The 24349-nt window shown below is 43.6% G+C and overlaps 1 protein-coding gene across 1 annotated transcript in view; it reads left to right on the top strand.

Annotated features, from left to right (window-relative positions):
* LOC126268229 (transcription initiation factor TFIID subunit 11) overlaps positions 1 to 24349 on the top strand; it is a 51072-nt gene that overhangs the window by 14255 nt on the left and 12468 nt on the right. The window contains exon 2 of the mRNA XM_049973870.1: positions 12797 to 12884. Within this exon, the coding sequence (XP_049829827.1) occupies positions 12797 to 12884 (88 nt within the window). The remainder of the gene's footprint in view (positions 1 to 12796; positions 12885 to 24349) is intronic.

Below are 24349 nucleotides of genomic sequence, written 5' to 3'. Positions count from 1 at the left end.
TTAATTGTTACCATTAATCTCAAAGATTGAGGTAAGAGTCTAATCTTGCTCTCTTGTTCCTAAACCATCACCTATGGTTGACACACTTCCCACATGTGCTACACAAAACACAGTTTTGATAAAAATATCATTTTATTAATAGAGGAAAATGTGAAAAATAGCTCCACTTAGCAATGGAAGATTGTAACCAAATTATGTTAGATGTTAAAGCACTGGACATGTATTCCAGAAAAGCAAGATTCAAATCCTTGTGACCCATTCAGTTATATCTTTCTGTGATGTCATTGAACTGATTAATCCAAACGCTGGGATTGCTTCTTTGGAAAGGATAAAGCAAGTTGCATCTCAATCCCATTCTGTGTGAGCTTCTGGTCTGTTTACAGTGAACACATTATTCATGGGATGTTAAGCTCTGAGGACTGTGGGTCAAAAATACACTAACTTATTGACATTGTCCACTTTGAAGTCTATGAAATCTGTCCATCAGTTTTTCAGGGAGTAGACTCTTGTTGGACTCAAGATGTTCAGGACCACTCTGGGTTTCACATACTTCAGTTGCAGTTTAATTTATCCACAGTAACAAATTCCCAAAACCAGGTGGAATATTGCTGATAGATTTCTCATATGCTTGTGGCCAGCATTCAACAAATGTGGGACAGAAATCTTGATATGTTTGTGGCGTGAGTGATTTATACATTTGTGATCATGAATCCTCTAATGCCCCCCCCCCCCCCCCCCCCCCCACATACACACCTTTCTCTATTACCAAATTGACAGTTCCTTGATGCCTCCACCCATCTAATCTTCAACCTTCTCCTGTAGCACCACATTTCAAAAGCTCTTTTCTCTTCTTGCCTGAACTGTTTATCAGCTATGTTTCAGTTCTGCACAAGCCTACACTATGGACAAATTCTACTGGATAACACTTAAATTTGTATTTGACTAATGACCAGCCCCGTCTTTGCTTGGGCAGTGCTAAGCGTGTATTGCTGAATGATTTGTTTGGCAAACCAGTAATATTATTTATGGGCCATTGCGTAGAGTTATGTTTAACACAAGCGAACAACATAAGGTACACCCCCCCCCCCCCCCCCCCCCACACACACACACCACCATTGGGCTCGCCAGTCTTTGGTGTCTTTGCAGCAGCTTTTCGCTTCTGTGCTGCATGTCTATCCTCTTACTATTCTTTCTCCTTCTATTGGAGAACATGTCTGGAATGGCGTTGGAAATGTTTTCTGTATATTCAGTTGTCGATATCAGAACACTCTCTCCATTGTCTTTCATTCCTTCTTTCTGTTTTACGTCCCTCTTCTCCTATCCTTCCTCCACGTTGGTGTTCGAGGTTCTTCGTTTTATACTTCCTCCTCGAGTGCTCCTGAAGGCTAACCAACACATCTGACGTGTAACAGGTGACTGGGTAATGCATAATTCCCAGCCCCGGGTTTACAGGTAGGGTTCACATGTACCCCCTGGTAAAGGCCAGGCTTAGGAAGGGGTGACTGCCTGAGCTGCTACCTTCCTAAACTGCCCATTGGTCCCTCTGTCAGGTGTTTGGGAGGAGTGACCTGAGTTGTGAACAATCACCTAAGGTGGATGCACCCCATTCTGAAGAGAGCCCTCAGTTGGAAGGAGCGAGCTGTTTGGGATGCTGGCAATCGTGGGGGATTTTCTCACAGTGAGCCAATGTCTATCGAATGTAAACGGAATCAGGCTAACGATTCAAAGACCCCCTTCTGCACCACAGTTCCTCGCGGTTTTATGTACTGAAGACGACCAGTCCTTCGCTATAGTAAATCAGTTTATTTTTTTAGAAAGGTATTGATGCAATTGCTGGCCCTGTGAAAACTTGCTCTCATTTATCAAGTGGCACTTTGCTTTTGGACACTACTACTGATTCTCAAGCATAACAACTGCTTGCAGTTTTGCTCCTCCGTGGCTATCCTGTTTGTGTCAAGGCCCATCGAATGCTGAATTTTTCCTATGGTATTATTTACACCACGCTGCTCAATGGTCTGACAGGCAGAAAACCAAACTTACCTCTCTGATCAGGGTGTCATTGCAGTCCACTGAATGATGGAAAAAATAGCTGCATCTATAGTGCCTACATGCACTCTTTTTCTCTCATTTGATAAAGTGGTGCTTCTATCAAAGATCAAATCAGGCTATGAAGATATCACAGTATGGCCATACATTCTGAACCCGATGCACTGCTACCAGCGTCATCGTTACAATCACACTCTAGATACTGTCGACTCCCAGCCAAATGTGTAACCTGTGGTAGAGATGCTCACGAGGGTGATTGTCGCCTCCTCCTCCTCCCCACTGTATAAAACTGCAATGGCGGCCATGTTGCCTTCTCCTGAGATTGTCCCATGTATCTCGATAAGCAAGCTGTCCAGGAGAAGTGGGTGAAGGAAAATTTGCCTTACCCTGTTGCTCACATGTTGTTGGCTGGTCGGAAACCCTGCGTTCTACCATCTGGCATCTACAGAACTTTTCTTGCTACTTCTCACTCCACGAGCGACATGGCCACACAGTCATGTGACCTCAAATTTAGCACTGTGGTTGTGAAATCACCCAGGATGATAGCAGCATCTCCATCTCCTCCTCTAACTTTGCAACAAGCCACCAAACGTCTTCCTCAACGGGCGAAGTCATCAGCCACACAACTGGCAGACCAGAAGAAATACTCCTGCAAAGACTTCCTACATTCCTCCAGCCAAGAAACATCCGAGTCTTCCTCTGCCAACCAGAAAGGCTCCAGCAAGTCAAACAAAGAGAAACAGTCTTCTCCTTCGCTGACTAGGAGATGCTCTTTGATGGTTTTGCCATGTGATACCGTAGCCTGACTGATCTCCGTGTTGCAGGTGCACACCACCAACCATTTTTCTGTTCTCGACTTCACAGACAGACAGAAGGAGAATGCTGACGCCTCTGTAGACCTCATGGAGCAGGATCCTCAGACCTCTGTGTCCTGTAGCAGTGAGTTTTCAAAGGCTGGAACATGGCAGCTGCCAAGGTGACACCCCTTCATTTTTTTCCTCATCATGACTCTCCTCCAATGGAATGTTCATAGCCTTCAATCCAACCAAGAGGACTTACAGCTGCTCTTAGAATCACAGTGACCCCTGGTACTCTTAACTCCAGGAAGCAAAATTACATCCTCGTGACCACTTTGAGCTCTCACATTTCTTCCCAGTCCACTTTGACCTTCCACCCGAGGATGGCATCCCATCTCATGGGGTTGTCATGCTGCTGACCTGGGATGATGTTCACCTTCAACCCATCTCCCTGACTACCCAGCTCCAAGCTGTTGCAGACTGCATTTTTCTTTCTCATTTGACCTCTCCATCTTTTGTGGAAATCACCACATCCCTTTCTGCTGCTTGATGACTCTAATGCACACCATCCCCTTGGGGTTCTCCCAGAAGCTGTCCGAAAGGTGCCCTCTTGGCTGGTCTTGTCAATCAGTTAACCTTATCTGCCTTAAGGTGGGGGCGCCCATGTTCCTTTCAGACTCTGCGCACAGCTAGTCCCATTTGGACCTACTCTTCTGCTACTGCATCATCTCAAGTGGTCCGTTCTCTCTGACACAATACTTGAGTGACCATTTCCCATGTGCTGTCAGCTTGCTGACTCCTACTGCACCTCCGTGCACACCCAAATGGCAGCTTTTTAAGGCCGACTGGAGGCTTTACTCCTCTCTGTCGGCCTTCGACAAACAAATTTCCTCAGTTGTGATGACCAGGTAGAATATTTTACAAACTTTATTCTTACTGCCGCAGAATGTTCCATTCCTTGCACTTCCTCTTTATTGTGCTGTGTCCCGGTACCTTGGTGGACTAAGGCATGCTGTGACGCAATTTGCACACGGATACGTGCTCTCTGTGTTTTTAACTGTCATCCTACCATAGCTAACTGCATTCATTATATACAGTTTTGTGCATAGTGTTGTCATGTTCTTCGGGATAACAAGAATAGCTAGTGGGATTTTATTTACTAGTTCTTTTAACAGTTCCACTCCCTCCTCCATCAACTGGGCCAACATCAGATGGTTCTTCAGGACCAAAGTCTGTCCCACAATCCAGTCTGATTGTAGCAGATGTCACAGTCGACCCTATTGCTATCTCCAACACCTAGGGCTGCCATTTTGTAGAGATTTCGAGCTCCTCCCCCTATCACCCGACCTTCGTCCATTGAAAACGAGTGGAGGAGGCTCAGGTCACACTTTTCTCTTCTCAGAATTGCGAGTGCTACAGTGCCGCCTTTACCTGAGGGAGGTAAATCATGGCCTCACTTCATCCCAATCCTCTGCCCCAAGGCCAATCAATGTTCACATTCAGATGTTGCAGCACTTTGCTCTTCTGTGCAAGCATTTCCTCCTTCATACATACAACTGCATATGGGCAGAGGGTATGTTTTCCAGATGCTGGCATGAAGCCACCGCCATACCTATCATACCCATGCCTAAGCCCGGTAAGGACAAACACTTTCCTTTTAGCTACCACCCCATTTTTCTCACCAGATACTTTTGCACGGTGATGGAACTTGTGATGCGTGCTTGGCTGCTATGGTGGCTCAAGTCTTGCAGTTTACTGAGCACTGCACAGTGTGAATTTTGAATGCATTGTTCTGCAGTTGACTGGCTTGTCACTTTGTCCACCTATGTCATGAATGGTTTTCTGCAAAAATCCCAGACTGTGGCCATGTTTTTTTGATTTGGAGAAAGCTTATGACACCTGCTGGAAGACTGGTATCCTCTTTACTATCTACAAATAGGGTTTCTGTGGCCGCGTGCACTGTTTCCTTCTGGAATTTTTAAAAGATGAGGTTTTCAAGGTATGTTCTATCTTGTCGGACACCTTTATCCAGGAAAACAGTGTGCCTCAGGGTCCTGTCTTGAGCATAGTCCTGTTTGCTATCGCCATTAACCCTATAATGATCTGTCTCCTGCTGGGCATCTCGGGCTCCCTTTTTGTTGACGATGTTTGCCATCTATTGCAGTTCTCCATGAGCTTGTCTTATTGAGCAGTGTCTTCAGCAATGACTTGATCATCTTCATTCATGGAGCATTGACAGTGGCTTACATATTTCCACTGGCAAAACCGTTTGTATGAATTTCTGGTGGTGCTATTGTTTTTTTTTCCATATTCTTTGCATCTTGGGGCTGTTGCTCTTTTGTTCGTTGAAACTACGAAATTCCTGGGGCTCATACTCGGTAGGAAACTTTCTTGGGCTTCCCATACATATTACCCGGCAACCTACTGTATGTCGTCCCTCATTGTTGTATGTGTCCTCAATGGTACTTCCTGGGATGCATATTGAACCACCCTCCTGTGTTTGTACCAATCCCTTGGCCGTTTGAACCTAGACTGTGGGTGTGTTTTTTATGCATCTGCACATACGTCCCTCTTGGGCTGTCTCAACAGTATCCACCATTGTGGTAGCCATTCAGCCATTGGCGCCTTTTACACTGGCCCTGTTGAGTGTCTGTATGCAGAAGCTGCCGAACTACCACTGTCCTATGGCCTTGGACTTTCTCCACAGCGGATACATAAGCCATTTGTCTGCCATGCGTGGTCACCCATCATGTGTTTCCTACTTCGATGACTCCTCTGATCACCAAAATGGGGTGCGTCCTTCTTCCCTGTCACCTCCTGCAGTTTGCCTTCGTCTCTTGCTCTGGCAGTTTAACTTCACACTACCTGCCATTTTCCCTTCAGGTGTGAACCCTTGAACACCTTGGCTTCATGCGGTGGCCTGTGTTCACCTTGGCCTTCATTCGCTTCCTAAGAACACTACTGCACCCTAGTTCTATCACCTTCAGCTTCGTGACCTTCACACGGATCTTCACAATGATACCTTTGTGTACACTCATGGCTCTCAGACTTCCTGGTGTTGGGTGTGCCTTTGTCATTGGTACATACATTTTTTGATATCAAAGTCCAGAACACTGCTCAGTAATTACACCAGAGTTCTTTGTCCTGTGACAGGCCACGCTGTACGTCTGGCGACACAGGCTTTTCAATTGCATCATTTGCTCCAACACTGTCGGTGTCCTTCTGAGTCTCTATGTGTACACCATCCATCTCTTAGTGCAATGGGTCCAGGAAAGCTGCCACTTGCTCTCTCTTGTTGGAGCCAGTGTGACGTTTGTGTGCGTTCCTGGTCACATCAGTCTGACAGGAAACGAGGCTGCTGAAGCTGCTACAAGGACTGCATTCCTTGTATCTCGGCCCTCTAGTCTTTACATTCCCTCCATTGATCTGTGTTGCCGTCTGTCAGCACGTGGTGTCACTGTGGCATCACCACTGGTCCTCCCTTCATGGGAACAAGCTCCAGGTTATTACGTCTCTCCCTGTGTGTTGGACCACCTTCTCGGGGCCCTCTTGTCATGAGGAGATCATTTTAGCTAGGGTATGTATCGGGCACTGTCTTTTTAGCCATCACCATTTGTTAAGTGGAGCTCCCCCACCACCTTGTGCTCATTGCTCTCAACCTTTGATGGTCCGCCATTTCCTGAAGTAATGCCCTTTGTTAACCACTTACATTCTCATTTGTGTTTGTGTGTGCTCCCTACCGCCGTTGGATAAGCAGCTGCAGCAGCAAGTCGTATACCCCTAGCTTACTTATTTGTTACATAGTTTAATTCTTAAATTCTTTGCGTGTTTTTGGTTACTTGCATTGTTTAATTCGTATTTCGGGCGTATTACAGTATTTGACAGTTGTAGCATTGCGCTTTAGTGTTTACTTCGTAGATTCTTATTTAAATTGCGTGTGAGTTTCGTATAGGAGGTGCAATTTCGAGTTCTAGTTACTGTAATCGTAAATTCAGCAGATTGTAGTGCAGTCGTTAGGCATTTGTACAGGTTAGTTGATACATTCTTTGCGTGTTTCGCTTGCGTTACCTAGGCACGGACTCGTGTTTCAGTAACTGTTGTTCAACATCGATTAGAATGGACAGGGACTGCGATTGCTGTGTTCGGATGAGGGCTGACTTGGCATCCCTTCGCTCACAGCTGCAATCGGCGCTGACTTCGGTTGTGCAGCTTGAGGCTGTTGCCAATGGGCACCACTGTGGGGAGCCGGACTTGGGTATCACGGGGATGTCAACCTCGTCCCATCTGTCCCCAGATCGGTCTGCCGCTGTGGTTGCCCCAGTTGCTGCCCGCAGTGGGGCTGAGCCCTCGCCTGTGGTTGATTGGGAGGTCGTTCCAAGGTGTGGCAGGCAGCGAAAGGCGTCCCCGGAGCTGATCAGAAAGCCTCCCCGGTGCGTCTGACAAACCAGTTTCAGGCACTGTCTCTGTCTGAGCCAGATGCAGCTGCCTGCCCTGTTTCAGAGGATCATTCTCAGCCTTCAAGGTCCGGGCAATCGCAGAGGGTGGGCTTACTGGTAGTTGGGAGCTCCAATGTTTGGCGCGTAATGGGGCCCCTTAGGGATACGGCTGCTAAGGAGGGGAAGAAATCCAGTGTGCACTCCGTGTGCATTCCGGGAGGAGTCATTCCTGATGTGGAAAGGGTCCTTCCGGATGCCATGAAGAGCACAGGGTGCAGCCGGCTGCAGGTGGTGCCACATGTCGGCACTAATGACGTGTGTCGCTTTGGATCTGAGGAAATTCTCTCTGGATTCCAGCGGCAATCTGATTTGGTGAAGGCTGCCGGTCTTGCTTACGAGATGAAGGCAGAGCTCACCATCTGCAGCATCGTCGACAGAACCGACTGCGGACCTTTGGTGCAGAGCCGGGTGGAGGGTCTGAATCAGAGGCTAAGACGGTTTTGCGACCGTGTGGGCTGCAGATTCCTTGACTTGCGCCATAGGGTGGTGGGGTTTCGGGTTCCGCTGAATAGGTCAGGAGTTCACTACACTAAGCTGGCGGCTACACGGGTAGCGGAGGCTGTGTGGCGTGGACTGGGCGGTTTTTTTAGGTTAGAAGGCCTCGGGAAAGTACGGGGTGGGCTGCAATGTCAAAGGGTGCATGGCAATTACAGGACGTGCTTGGATCAAGGAACAGTCGGAATTATAGTTGTAAATTGTTGTTGTTGCGCTGGAAAAGTCCCTGAGCTTCAAGCGCTAATAGAAAGCACAGAAGCTGATATCGTTATAGGTACAGAAAGCTGGCTAAAGCCTGAAATAAGTTCTGCAGAAATTTTTACGGTCTCAGACGGTGTTCAGGAAAGATAGATTAGGCAGAATTGGTGGTGGAGTGTTTGTGTCTGTCAGTAGTCATTTATCTTGTAGTGAAGTCGAAGTAGATACTCCGTGCGAATTGGTATGGGTGGAGGTTATACTTAACAGCCGAATTAAGTTAATAATTGGCTCCTTCTAACGACCCCCAGACTCCGATGATACAGTTGCGGAACAGTTCAGAGAAAGTTTGAGTCTCGTAACAAATAAATACCCCACTCATACGGTTATAGTTGGTGGGGTCTTCAACCTACCCTCGGTATGTTGGCAAAAATACTTGTTCAAAACCGGTGGTAGGCAGAAAACGTCTTCCAAGATTGTCCTAAATGCTTTGTCTGAAAATTATTTCGAGCAGTTAGTCCACGAACCCACGCGAATTGTAAATGGTTGCGAAAACACACTTGACCTCTTACCCACAAACAATCCAGAGCTGATAGAGAGCATCATGACTGATACAGGGATTGGTGATCACAAGGTCGTTGTAGCTAGGTTCAATACAATTTCTTCCAAATCCATCAGAAACAAACGCAAAAAATTTTATTTAAAAAAGCGGATAAAGTGTCACTAGAAGCCTTCCTAAAAGACAATGTCCATTCCTTCCGAACTGACTATGCGAATGTAGACGAGATGTGGCTCAAATTCAAAGATATAGTTGCAACAGCAATTGAGATATTCATACCTCATAAATTGGTAAGAGATGGAACGGATCCCCCGTGGTACACAAAAAAGGTCCGAACGCTGTTGCAGAGGCAACGGAAAAAACATGCGAAGTTCAGAAGAACGCAAAATCCCGAAGATGGGCTAAAATTTAGACGCGCGAAATTTGGCACGTACTTCGATGCGAGATGCCTCTAATAGGTTCCACAACGAAACATTGTATCGAAATTTGGTAGAAAATCCGAAGAAATTCTGGTCGTATGTAAAGTACACAAGCGGCAATACGAAGTCAATACCTTCGCTGCACAGTGCCGATGGTATTGTAACCGACGACTGTGCCGCTAAAGTAGAGTTATTGAACGCAGTTTTCCGAAATTCCTTCACCAGGGAAGACGAATGGAATATTCCAGAATTTGAAACACGAACATCTGCTAGCATGAGTTTCTTAGAAGTAGATACCTTAGGGGTTGCGAAGCAACTCAAATTGCTTGATAAGGGCAAGTCTTCAGGTCCAGATTGTATACCGATTAGATTCCTTTCAGATTACGCTGATACTATAGCTCCCTACTTAGCACTCGTATACAACCGCTCGCTCACTGATAGATCTGTACCTACAGATTGGAAAATTGCACAGGTCGCACCAGTGTTCAAGAAGGGTAGTAGGAGTAATCCATTTAACTACAGACCTATATCATTGACGTCGGTTTGCAGTAGGGTTTTGGAGCATATACTGTATTCAAACATTATGAATCACCTTGAAGGGAACAATCTATTGACACGTAATCAGCATGGCTTCAGAAAACATTGCTCTTGTGCAATGCTGCTAGCTCTTTATTCGCACGAAGTAATGGCCGCTATCGACAGGGGATCTCAAGTTGATTCTGTATTTCTAGATTTCCGGAAAGCTTTTGACACCGTTCCTCACAAGCGACTTCTAATCAAGCTGCGGTCCTATGGGGTATCGTCTCAGTTGTGCGACTGGATTCGTGATTTCTTGTCAGGAAGGTCACAGTTCGTAGTAATAGACGGCGAATCATCGAGTAAAACTGAAGTGATATCAGGTGTTCCCCAGGGAAGCGTCCTGGGACCTCTGCTGTTCCTGATCTATATAAATGACCTGGGTGACAATCTGAGCAGTTCTCGTAGATTGTTCGCAGATGATGCTGTAATTTACCGTCTAGTAAGGTCATCCGAAGACCAGTATCAGTTGCAAAGTGATTTAGAAAAGATTGCTGTATGGTGTGTCAGGTGGCAGTTGACGCTAAATAACGAAAAGTGTGAGATGATCCACATGAGTTCCAAAAGAAATCCGTTGGAATTCGATTACTCGATAAATAGTACAATTCTCAAGGCTGTCAATTCAACTAAGTACCTGGGTGTTAAAATTACGAACAACTTCAGTTGGAAGGACCCCATAGATAATATTGTCAGGAAGGCGAGCCAAAGGTTGCGTTTCATTGGCAGGACACTTAGAAGATGCAACAAGTCCACTAAAGAGACAGCTTACACTACACTCGTTCGTCCTCTGTTAAAATATTGCTGCGCGGTGTGGGATCCTTACCAGGTGGGATTGACGGAGGACATCAAAAGGGTGCCAGAAAGGGCAGCTCGTTTTGTATTATCACGTTATAGGCAAGAGAGTGTGGCAGATATGATACACGAGTTGGGATGGAAGTCATTACAGCAAAGACGTTTTTCGTCGCGGCGAGACCTTTTTACGAAATTTCAGTCACCAACTTTCTTTTCCTAATACGAAAATATTTTGTTGAGCCCAACCTACGTAGGTAGGAATGATCATCAAAATAAAATAAGAGAAATCAGAGCTCGAACAGAAAGGTTTAGGTGTTTGTTTTTCCCGCTCGCTGTTCGGGAGTGGAATAGTAGAGAGATAGTATGATTGTGGTTCGATGAACCCTCTGCCAAGCACTTAAATGTGAATTGCAGAGTAGTCATGTAGATGTACATGTCTGAGTTATCGGTGGCCTGTCGACAGTGTTTTACTGTTCATCCATCATACCAGTATGGTGAAGGACATTTAACCTTTAGTTCAGGACCTCTGTTTTTGTATGGCATGTTTTACAGAACTTTCTCCACATCACTGGTTTTAGCTGTTTTCTCTTCCATTGATTGTGATTAACGTGTAGTCGTTTTTAACTCCTCTCTTTGTCTTTTTGTTTTACAGTCCTGATGTGAGGTTGTATGACCTAGTTGTTTTTGTGCCCTAAAACAAAACAGACAGAGCAATAGGCATCTGAACATCACATCAGTATAACTTAAACGATTAAAGTCATGCATACCAGCAAAGTTGTCAGGAGGCACGAAAGTTGTGTGTTTTGTAGTTAACTGGCTTTCGGAGCTTATTTCGTGGCAGTGATTGGAGTGATGGGCTACTGCCCCATCCAATCCATCCTGAAGCAGTCTGTGTATTAGTGAAAACCATACCAAAATCGCTACAGTAGTTCCTGAGATTAGACTGGACATACAGATAGAAAAGTGTCGGGGGGGGGGGGGGGATTTAAGTTATAAATCGTACAGAACAACATATGTATAATATATGAAGTCTGGTAAAAATAGTTTCATGTGGCTCTGTGGCCTAGTGGGAGTCATTCAGTTAGATGCCACTTCATATCCATACTGGATAATATTGGCTTGTTCCATGAATATGTGGAGGCAGCACAAAATTTACAAACACCAGAGTGGAAAACAACAATAGGTCACACAACAGTGACAGTGGTGGTTTGGACTGAACGAGAACTGTCACTGCTGCAGGAAGCGGTGAAGATGAAATGGATGCTCACGATCATGTAGTAAGAGTCTGTGCTGCAAGTTGTATCATTCATCTCTAGATGGCAATGGTATTGTTTTCGTAGTTGTGGCAGATTTTAATAAATCATAAGTGAGGCAATATACCCGATTTAATTAAAAATTGTATTCACAAACCTTTCATGTAAATCAGTTTACCTATTAGTAAAAACCCCATCAAAATCACTACAGTAGTATCTAGCCAGAATAGACAGACAGAAATGAGCAGGGGACTTAATGTTTATATATGTAGAAGGAGAATGAGAAGAAGAATGCTGTCTCTGATAGAATTACAATGTCTTTGGCCGACTTGAAAGTTATCACTTTGTCGCTGAACTTATTTTTTTTTTTTAAACCATTTCCAAATTTGCCTATGAATTTCTTGACTGCTTTCTCAACATACAGATTGAATAACATCAGGGAGGGACTACTAATGGGTCTCACTCCCTTGTCAAATACATCCTTTCCAAGTACATAGACTACATAAGCTGTAAGTAATCTTTCTCTCCCTGAATGTTATCCCTACTACCTAAAGAATTTCAAAGAATGTGTTCTAGTTGTCATTGAGAAAAGCTCCTCTAAATCTACAAATGCTATAAACGTAGACTATAAAAACAAAATTTAATGATAATATGGAATTACGGTGTAGCCATTTGAACAAGATGCACAACACTTTTAAAATTAGTGTGAACTAGACTTGTGTTTTTCTGGTTCTATAACTGTGCAACATTTGTATATAACAAAAGCAAATTTTCATTAGTAAAAATGTTACTCCTGTGCCAGACTACATTAATAGCATTTGTTGATTTAGAGGAGTTTTTCTCAATGACGACTGGAACACACTCTTTGAAATACTGTAAGTAGCAGGGATAAAACATTCAGGAAGAGAGGGATTGTTTACAGCTTCTGCAGTTGATGCACTTGAAAAGGGGAGAGAGTTTGACAAGGGAGTGAGACATGTTTGTAGTCCCTCCCTGATATTATTTAATCCGTATGTTGAGAAAGCAGCGAAGAAATTAAAGGGTAAATCTGAAATGGGTTTAAAAAATAAGTTTAGCGAGAGGAAGTAATAACTCTGATGTCAGCCGAAGACATTGTTGATATGGTACTTACATGAAAAATTCATAGGAAGTGTGTGTTTTGTTTCAGAGTATTGGTATCCAATTTCACTGAAGATCAACTGGATAGATATGAAATGTACAGGAGGTCAGCTTTTCCAAAGGCATCTATTAAGAGGGTAAGTTCATTTATAAGCATATGTAAATCAGAAAGCAGCATGTTGATGAGACGAGTTAGTAAGGAATTTATTATTTTATGTATGAGAGTAGATCCCAACTTACCAAATACAGCTGCTGTTGAGAAACAGACAGAAAACTATGATAATACGCTATGCTTTCCAAGTTCTTCAAAGCCTCGCACCATACTGAATTCTCAAAGTGTGAGATAATATGTTGTTGTTGTTGTTGTTGTCTTCAGTCCTGAGACTGGTTTGATGCAGCTCTCCATGCTAATCTATTCTGTGCAAGCTACTTCGTCTCCCAGTACCTACTGCAACCTACATCCTTCTGGATCTGCTTAGTGTATTCATCTCTTGGTCTCCCTCTACGATTTTTACCCTCCACACTGCCCTCCAGTGCTAAATTTGTGATCCCTTGATGCATCAGGAAATGTCCTACCGACCAATCCCCTCTTCTAGTCAAATTGTGCCACAAACTTCTTTTCCCCAATCCTATTCAATACCTCCTCATTAGTTATGTGATCTACCTACCTAATCTCCAACGTTCTTCTGTTGCACCACATTTCGAAAGCTTCTATTCTATTCTTGTCCAAACTGTTTATTGTCCATGTTTCACTTCCATACATGGCTACACTCCATACAAATACTTTCAGAAATGACTTCCTGACACTTAAATCTATACCCGATGTTAACAAATTTCTCTTCTTCAGAAACGCTTTCATTGCCATTGCCAGTCTACATTTTATATCCTCTCTACTTCGACCATCATCAGTTATTTTGCTCCCCAAATAGCAAAACTCCTTTACTACTTTAAGTGTCTCATTTCCTAATCTAATTCCCTCAGCATCACCCGATTTAATTTGACTACATTCCATTATCCTCGTTTTGCTTTTGTTAATGTTCATCTTATATCCTCCTTTCAAGACACTGTCCATTCCGTTCAACTGCTCTTCCAAGTCCCTTGCCGTCTCTGACAGAATTACAATGTCATCGGCGAACCTCAAAGTTTTTATTTCTTCTCCATGGATTTTAATACCTACTCCAAATTTTTCTTTTGTTCCTTTTACTGCTTGCTCGATATACAGATTGAACAACATCGGGGAGAGGCTACAACCCTGTCTCACTCCCTTCCCAACCACTGCTTCCCTTTCATGTCCCTCGACTCTTATAACTGCCATCTGGTTTCTGTACAAATTGTAAATAGCCTTTCGCTCCCTGTATTTTACACCTGCCACCTTCAGAATTTGAAAGAGAGTATTCCAGTCAACATTGTCAAAAGCTTTCTCTAAGTTTACAAATGCTAGAAACGTAGGTTTGCCTTTTCTTAATCTAGCTTCTAAAATAAGTCGTAGGGTCAGTATTGCCTCACGTGTTCCCATATTTCTACGGAATCCAAACTGATCGTCCCCGAGGTCGGCTTCTACCAGTTTTTCCATTCGTCTGTAAAGAATTTGCATTAGTATTTTGCAGCCGTGACTTATTAAACTTATTAGTTCAGTAATTTTCACATCTGTCAACGCCTGCTTTCTTTGGGATTGGAATTGTTATATTCTTCTTGAAGTCTGAGGGTATTTTGCCTTTATCATACATTTTGCTCATCAGGTGGTTGAGTTTTGACAGGACTGGCTCTCCCAAGGCTGTCAGTAGTTCTAATGGAATGTTACCTACTCCCGGGGCCTTGTTTCGACTTAGGTCTTTCAGTGCTCTGTCAAACTCTTCACGCAGTATGATATCTCCCATTTCATCTACATCCTCTTCCATTTCTACAACATTGTCCTCAAGTACATTGCCCTTGTATAGACCCTTTATATACTCCTTCCACCTTTCTGCTTTCTCTTCTTTGCTTAGAACTGGGTTTCCATCTGAGCTCTTGATATTCATACAAGTGGTTCTCTTTTCTCCAAAGGTCTCTTTAATTTTAATGTAGGCAGTATTTATCTTACCCCCTGTGAGATAAGCCTCTACATTCTTACATTTGTCCTATAGCCATGCCTGATTAGCCATTTTGCACTTCCTGTTGATCTCTTTTTTGAGGCATTTGTATTCATTTTTGCCTGCTTCATTACTGCATTTTTTATTTTCTCCTTTCATCAATGAAATTCAATATTTCTTCTGTCACCCAAGCATTTCTACTAGCACTCGTATTTTTACCTAATTGATCCTCTGCTGCCTTCACTACTTCATCCCTCAAAGCTACCCATTCTTCTTCTACTGTATTTCTTTCCCCCGTTCTTGTCAATTGTTCCCTTATGCTTTCCCCGAAACTCTGTACAACCTCTGGATTAGTCAGTATATCGAGGTCCCATCTCCTTAGAATCCCACCTTTTTGTAGTTTCTTCAGTTTTAATCTGCAGTTCATAACCAATAGATTGTGGTCAGAGTCCACATCTGCCCCTGGAAATGTCTTAAAATTTAAAACCTGGTTCCTAAATCTCTGTCTTACCATTATATAATCTATCTGAAACCTGTCAGTACCTACAGGCTTCTTGTATGATTCTTGAACCAAGTGTTAACTATGATTGAGTTGTGCTCTGTGCAAAATTCCACCAGGTGGCTTCCTCTTTCATTTCTTAACCCCAATCTATATTCACCTACTACGTTTCCTTCTCTTCTTTTTCCTACTATCAAATTCCAGTCACCCATGACTATCACTGGTGTAATAGTGTTAAATGTATGATATATAGTATACTTAAGTTTGAAAGTAGGTTAAAAGGTTCCATCTGGGCAACATCTATTTCATGGCTGATTTTTATTTTTGAAGTTTGTTATGTATTTATTGCAAAAATATAACAAACATACCTTTTTATTAAATTAAGTGTTCTCTTCTGCTGTATGAAATAGACTGCAAATGATAAGCATGCAACCGTATTTAAATTCTTGATGATGTAAATAAAATAGAAACTTCCACATGGGAAAAATATATTAAAAAGCGAATGATTTGATCTGAAGTGTCAATAGGTGAAGATATTAACGTATTTAAATTCTGTTTGAGTTAATATACTTCAGTGAGAAATACGCAAATGCCGAGGTTGCCATCAGGGTCTCAACCCAGAATGAACAATGCTGAGTCAAATTTCATCGAATACAGATTTTCTTCACACCTTCTCATTAAAACTGCAAGTTTTGTCCCACTTTCAAATTGTCTTTTCCCTGCTTTGCTACTTCTGCTACACCATTTCTTTTTTACTGTGTACAGTAAAACATGTTGGCAATGGATTGTTCACTAGATGGGAAGACCAACACCATGGGAGCAAAGTAAACAAAATTTAACATCTCACGAAAAGTTGTCAACTATCTGTAAATTGAACAGAAGCAAACTTAGCCTGTATCCGTAGATGGCAAATACTCATGGAAAAAGTGTGTTTTTGGCACGTTAATCATGTTTCCTGAGTAGCTAAACAACAAAATGTTATACCAGCACATCGGGGTTTGGTATCTCCCTCAACATTCTCTGCGTTATTCTCTATTTCACTGCAATTTATAAAGTAATGCAGAGTTCGAAAAGCAGTTAAAACTGCCAGATGATTTGGATGGAGACACTCTTCTTGCCGAGTTGCCTTCAACTGAAGTAACTGTTATTAATAATTGTTCATCCACAAGTCAAATGCAAGGCTGTAATTTGTGGTCCTAAGCTTGGTGGAAGCTGGTGCTTTTGGGTTTGCAGGGCCAGTAAGATAGTGGCCTCCTTCACATGGGTGAGTAATGGTTTTTCGTTACACCTGATATGTCTTCCAGTTGGCCATGTCCCTTACGAAGATTGACTCTGGCTACCAATCTTTGTCTCATGTGCCCTTACCTGGCTGATACTTTCAATTCCTGTACCAGCATGTGCACAGGTTTGATAGCAACCAAAGTACCTGACATTAAAACTATTTTGTAAGTATTCCATTCTGGTATGCTCACCACATCAACAGTAAGATCTACTGCATCATTCATCTCAGCTTGACATTGTTGAACAAAAAAAATATGCCCCTGTGGGGTGGAAGCATTCAAGTGCAGCTGGCACATAAACTTCTGCAGGAGGAGCCACGTGTCTCCCCTGTATTTATTCGTTACAGAATTCTGCCACACCTTTGGAAATGGATGGATAACCATAAGTTCTCCAGGATATAATAAGTTTTAAGAGTTGCTTACAAAATTTATTTGTTGAGGTGTGACCTACTTTGAAGCTGACCAACTTCTTTATATCAAAACCAGCAATTGTAAAGCCTTGTGCCTCCCCCCCTTCCTCCTGGACAGACAAATTCCTGCAAATGCCCATGAAGTGGCTGTTGCGTACTGGTTCAGCACCTTACCCATAAGGGCATCTGCATCCATCCTCATTATTAATTTTTTAATTCCCGTGCACAACTTGGGTGAAGAGCATATTCTTAGATCTTCATTTTGCAGATGGGATTGGAAGAAACTGTTATGTATTTACTACCCATACTTCCTTGTAGCCAAGAAATAATTACCTTATCTTGTAACTTTGTGTTTGTTTGTACTTTAAATGCTACTTAAAGTAAATTGTTTACACATAGCATGTATTTAAACATATTACCTAAACTCCTACTGTTTATGTTATCTTAATGAACTGCAATTTAAACTGTGTGCAGGCTATAGTCCTTCATCATATATTTATCTATTAATGTGTAAAAATATTAATCAATTCTCTATTTAATTGTAGCACAATTATTGCATTTGAGGAATGTCTTGTTATGGAACTCCTCTCCAGATTAGCTAAATTAACAGTTAAGATAATGCTGGTTCCATTTCATAGTTACAGAAGTTTAATTTTAATGCATTTATTGTTACAGTGGCTTTAGCATATCAATACCTAGAAAAGAGTGAGTTTTATAGTGCAAAAGTACATCATATCGTCATTGTACATCAAAGCTAAGTTGTAATATCTAGTATTACGAAACTATCAGTAAATTTGTGAAGTTACTATTTTTGCAGAAATTCATTATTTTACAAAACTATTAGCTGAATATAATGTGACAGTTATAATGATTTATCTTCGATGTGTAGTGCTTGAAAACTAACCTAACCTATGTTTCTGCGGCAGTAACATTTGAATTGATTGTAAAATCTTCACCTATTGACACTTCAGATCAAATCATTCGCTTTTACTGTTCGTATGGACATGATAATCCATACATAATTTTAATTTTCATGAGCAGAGTTCCTCCTGTGAATAATTTTCGTTTTCTTTTGTGAGTAAGTTTCATTACACAAAGTATTTAAGCTTAGAAGATGTGGTACATTTATGTTGTGTGACAAATTTGTTGCTCAATAAATGTGTTTTAAATGCATTGTCAGATAACCCATTTTAGAAATACCTTAGGTGTTATCTTTCTTTGAACAAAACTTTTTAGTGGAAAACATTGTCACAATGGACAAGTATGCAGATTGTAGCAGAATTGTCAGAGATGAAAACGACACGGTGTTCAATAAGTAACTATGCAACTCATAACTCGCCTTATTAAAGTCGTGGAAGTTATAAGAGATGCTGGAAGTGATCCCCTTCAACGTGAAGACATGTTTACACATCTTCAAGAGAATGCAGAAACGTTTGCAAAGGACATCGGAATGATGTTCTGAATGTGACGTGTGAGTGCAGCTTGAAGTTCTTTTGTGATGTATGGATTGCCTTCATTGGCCTTTCCCTTCAACGTCCTTATAGAAAGTAATCTAATGGAGCCAAGTCAGGTGAATGTGGAGCCCAGAGTCCTCGAGAGATGCCGCGGTCACCAAAGGTGTCCCTTAAAAGTTCATTGCCTTGTGGATGGTATGTGCAGTAGCCCCATCCTGTTGGTACCACGCATTCTCAGTTTCGTCCTCATGCAGTTCACCTAGGAAGGGCTCCAGAATGTAGGTGGTGTACCATTCTGCATTTATGCTGTCCTGAAAGCAGCTCAGCCCAGTGATGCATGTATGAGTCATGGTGCACCAAACACCAACTTTTTGATCATGCAGTGGGGACACTTTAAATTCATGCGGATTCTCCAACTATTCTGGCTATTCCCATAACTGGAGAGGTGAAACCATGCCTCATTTGTGATAAACATTGTGTCAAGAATCCCCTCACCATTGTCCTGCAGGAAGGACAGAAACCAGTTACAAAAGTTCACACACGCCGGGCGATCGGTGTCTCTCAGTTCATATATGACCAACAAATTTTGTATGGTTACATGGACAGTGATGTCAGGAGAATCTTGCAAGTGGAACCCATGGACATGTAGGCCTACTGAGCTAGTCGTCTAACCATTTTCTTTCGACTTTGCAGCATCATGTCTTGCACCTCTGCCACCTTCTCTTCGAATGTGGATGTGGGTGGCCTGCCTGATTTTTGGAGCATTATGAATGCATCCGGTCTTTCAAAACTTGGCGATGAGGTTCCATACACCATTGTGGTTAGGCATCTTCACTCCTGGGAATCTTGATACAAATGCAACTTAAAACGTAACTAGGTCCAGAAGGCCAGCTGCAATGTCAAATCTAACGTAACTTCTCATACCATCTCAATTCACCAAAACTGACGTAGCAATCCCATCAGTTAAGGTTCAACATAGTACAGCTGATCGTACCATGTTTTACATTTTTGGAGGTGATAACTTCGCTGCAGAAAGTATTGGGTCACTACCAGACATACACCAATTAATCTGTTGACAACACTTATTTGTCACAACTTTACAGGAACCGGAACACAGCAGATAGTCCTCCAATCGCACTCCACACTCCCCCCCAAGGCTTTTGACAAGGTGTATTTACACATCTTTAAACAATTACGTTCTTTGACATTATTATGTTATTTCATGTTTGATGTTACAACTGCAATAAGTTAATCCAGCAAAAACAAACATTATAGAGTTTTAATAGAAATTAAAATGAGTACAATAATAATGCATATTTCCAAAATTATAATCTTTTAAAAGTGCAATTTTGAAACATAAATACAGTTAACAGTTCGGTTCTTATTATTCAGTCCAGAACATTCTCAAATATCTTTACGTAATTTAATTAATTATGCGATTTTTGGAAACCATTTTCAGGTGGTAATATTTCTAAGATATCAAAATTTCAGTTCAAATGTTTGAAATGACGTTTTACAACATTTGAAGGCTAAAATGCAGTATAATTATGTATATCACAGAATCTTTAAATCGTGTTACAAAAAATTAATGAATCATTCTTCTAACATTATTTATGATACAAATTGTCTTTCTGAATCAGGTTATGTCTACAGTTCAAATGAATCTTCTCTAGTTTTCATAATATATGTGACATTGCACTGAATTTGTCTATAGAATTTTCCAGTAACATTAATTATGAATATAATTACAGATTTTTAGTTTGTGATTTCTGTAAGAATATGTTGTTCTGTCTTGCAAAGATACAGAAGTGTTAAGCTTTTCCAAAATTAACAGTTCACACAGTTAATTTGTGTTATGGTAAACAGTGAATTTTAGTAATTGAATTGTAATTACAAAAATGAGCGAAAAAGTTAACTAACATTTATACACTGTTCACACTGATTTCAGAATGTGATATTTCTCTTCAAAACATCCCGAAATTCATATCAAAGTGATAATGACTTATCCTAACTGTGCATTACCTTACCTGATTAAGAACATAAATTCATTGCTCTGTGACACATTTAACATTTTTGTTACGACTATTTCACACTATTGCACTATGTGACCTTACTCACTAAGTATCCTGTTACACTACCCACATCTGTTGTAGCATGTATCACCTACTACGAAACCTGCTGTATTGGGTACTCCACATGACCCAATACAGTCTTCAATACTGCCGAGGTAAACTTGCCTCCATTGCAGAACACATGTTCCACAAGAAACACTCTTTGTTCAATTGTCAGCATGATGATCTGGATCACAGTGATGATGTCGCACAAGATGTTGGTCTTCAATCAAACTGGACCTGCGAACAAATACAAGAACCTGGTCAAATACAGTTCATATACATTAAACAATCAAAAATGTTGTATTAATAATTGACAATTGTATCGGTCATTACTTAGCAACCATACCATGGCATTTTCTGAACACTCGATAGTTAGAGGACTGCATTATTTCCATGTGTGATGTTATAATACAGCCTGCATGAGAAATGATGCTGGTCACTTCAGGAAGGGCAGTGAGTGTCACTATGCGGTGTACAAGCTATCGACCAGTGTTACCCTCACCACCCTCTGGTAGCGTCCATTCAGTAGTCCATCTATGTCCTGGAACATCCCCCTGCGGGTTCGGGGGTTAGAATAGGCCCGCGGTATTCCTGCCTGTCGTAAGAGGTGACTAAAAGGAGTCTCAAACTTTTCGGTCTTATATGATGGTCCCCTGTTGGGTTTGACCTCCATCTCTCAAAATTTTCCGAAGAGCGAGCCGATTGGGGAAGGGCGCCTTAATTGGTGCATTGTGTCCATCTTGCGATCAGACCTTACGCCAGCTTATACACCGTTGAACTGCAGTCCTGTCCGCTCTCCATCTCTTCGTCATGACTCTTTTTCTGCGTGCAGATAACACCTTGCACTGTGCAATGCCTCTTTGTGCACCGACGGCGACCTTGGACCATGTGTTACCTAACATCCAGCACGGTAGCCAGTCCATTGTGGTGGGGCCGCCATGTACCCTGTTGGTTGTAGCCCCCTGACAACACAGGGATCGCTCTACTGATGCCTGCGCCGTTAACTCCCCACGTATGCCAAGGAGTAGATGCCTATCCTCCTGGGGTATCGGGACTCCTGGCAACGGCCATCCTGCCAGGTGGCTCTTGCCGTGGCTGGGTGGCGCCCGTGGGGAGGGCCCTTGGTCGGAGTAGGTGGCATCAGGGCGGATGACCCGCAATGAAGCATGGTACATCGTCTCTCGCTGGTGGCCAGCCGCCAGCAGTCTCTAAGCGTTCTCGGGCTCAGTTTAACGCTCAGAAGTACGGTCCGAAAACGTTCCCCACCCTGGCCACACAGTGGGAGGAACGTAAGTCTCAGGATGGCAGTAGCAGTTATTCGCCTCGCTTCTTAGTTTGTACGAGGGTTGATGGGGCGTTTTTTCTCTCCACAAAGCCTCAGTTCTTCGTCGAGCATTTAGAGGACAAGTTTGGGGAGGTGAAGGGCTTGTCAAAAATGCGCTCTGGTCAGTCCTGATACAAATGGCATCCTTTGCCCAGTCACGACGGTTACCCGTTTGTGACAAGTTGGGGGATGTTGCCGTTACAATCACATCCCATAAGAGTTTAAATATGGTCCAGGGAGCTATTTACCATAGAGATCTTCTTTTGCAGTGTGATGAAGAGCTGCACGCCAATTTTGAGCGCCAAGGTGTACATTTCGTCCGGCTCGTTCATCGGGGTCCGAAGGAAAATCAGATTGCTACCAGTGCCTTCATCTTGGCCTTCGAAGGGGATACATTACCGGAAAAAGTCAAGGTGATGGTCTACTGATGTGACGTTAAGCCCTATATCTCTCCCCCGATGCGGTGCTTTAAGTGCTGGAAGTTCGGCCATATGTCTCCTCGCTGCACTTCCAGCCTCACATGTCGAAATTGCGGACGCCCATCACATCCCAATACTCCATGTGCCCCGCCTCCCATCTGTGTCAACTGCGGGGAGCACCATTCACCTTGCTCGCCAGACTGCCGAATTTTCCAGAAAGAGCGTAAAATCGTGGAATAAAAGACCCTGGACCGACTAACCTATACTGAGGCCAAGAGGAAATATGACCGACTCCATGCTGTGAGAATGACATCTTCCTACGCTGCTGCTACAACACCTGTGCTAGCCCCATCTGTTTCTCCAATTGTGGCTGGATCGACGAGTAGTAAAACTCCTCCTGCGCCCTCGCCAGTGGGGGGCTCTACCCACCGGGTTGCTCCTGCGCCACCTACCTCAGGAGCAACACTATCCCACCCATCGGGGACGTCTGTCCCCCTTCTAAGCCAGAGAAGTGTCCAACTTCTTCGGCTTCTCACGCTCGCAACGGGTCCCTTGGGTCCCTCCCTTCCCAGGTTCCCGCCAGCGAGAAGCCTGACGACCGACAGTGGCGTAAGTGCCCGCAATCAGCTGGTCGTAGGGCTTCACGATCCTCCTCCGTCCCGGAGACTGAATCGGTGAAGCCCTCCCAGCCGGTGCGACCCAAGGAACGGCGTGAGAAACCCAAGAAGAGCTCTCAGCCCAAGGAACTCGCGGTGGCAGCCATCCCACCGCAACCTACCAGCTCTGCGTCTGAGGATGCGGTGGAGATTCTGGCGTCTGCTGAGGACCCCCATCTCGCCGGTCCATCAGACGCCAAGGAAAGCACTATCACAGGTGCTAAATCAGAGGCAGCAGGTGACCCAGCGGCGTAATCTCCTTCCCAGTCCCGTCAAGCCTTTCTCAGCCATGGACAACACCATCCTCCAGTGGAACTGCAGCGGTTTCTTCCACCATCTAGCTGAGCTCCGCCAACTTATCAGCCTTCACCCTTTCCTCTGCATTGCTCTGCAGGAAACTTGGTTTCCAGCAATGCGAACCCCCGCCCTCCGTGGCTATTGGGGTTATTATAAGAACCGGGCAGCTTACGAAAGGGTATCTGGTGGCGTCTGCATCTATGTTCTGAACTCGCTTCACAGCGTGTCTGTACCTCTCCACACACCTTTAGAGGCTGTCGCTGTTCGGGTGTGGACGCCACAGGCTGTTACCGTCTGCAGTCTTTACCTTCCACCGGATGGTGATGGCGCGCAGCATGTCCTGGCTGCTCCGATAGCTCAATTGCCTCCATCTTTCCTGTTACTGGGCGACTTTAACGCCCATAACCATCTGTGGCGTGGGTCAGTGGCAACAGGTCGAGGCGCCATCGTTGAGCATTTATTGGCGCAGCTCGATCTCTCGATCTTAAATGATGGTGCCTTCACACACTTCAGTGTGGCGCTTGGCACATACTCCGCCATTAACCTTTCGATCTGTAGCCCTAGCCTCTTACCGTCTGTACAATGGAGAGTGCATGACGACCGTTGTGGCAGTGACCACTTTCCGATCTTACTGTCACTGCCACAGCGTCAGTTATCTGGGCGCCCTAGCAGATGGGCTCTGAATAAGGCTAACTGGGATTTCTTCTCCTCAACTGCCGCTATTGAGCCTCTCTCTACCGATGCCATTGATGCAATGGTTCAATCAGTCACCACCGGCATCGTTACTGCCACCGAATCTGCTATTGCCCGTTCTTCTGGGTCCCTTCAGCGGTGGACTGTGCCTTGGCGGTCGCCTGAGATCGCTAAAGCGATTAAAGCTCGCCGGGGGGTGCTCCAGCGTCACAAGCGACATGCCTCAATCGACCACCTTGTCGCCTTCAAACGGCTGCGTGCGCGAGCCCGCTGCATTATCCGCCAACGCAAGCAGGAGTGCTGGGAGCGGTATGTGTCCACCATTGGCCTCCATGTCACTCCATCGCAGGTCTGGGCCAAGATTCGCCGCCTCTATGGCTATCTGAC

Source organism: Schistocerca gregaria, chromosome 4, assembly GCF_023897955.1.
Source record: "Schistocerca gregaria isolate iqSchGreg1 chromosome 4, iqSchGreg1.2, whole genome shotgun sequence".
NCBI lineage: Eukaryota > Metazoa > Arthropoda > Insecta > Orthoptera > Acrididae > Schistocerca > Schistocerca gregaria.
Note: the sequence above shows the minus strand (reverse complement) of the source record. Positions and strands in the feature narration are given on the sequence as shown.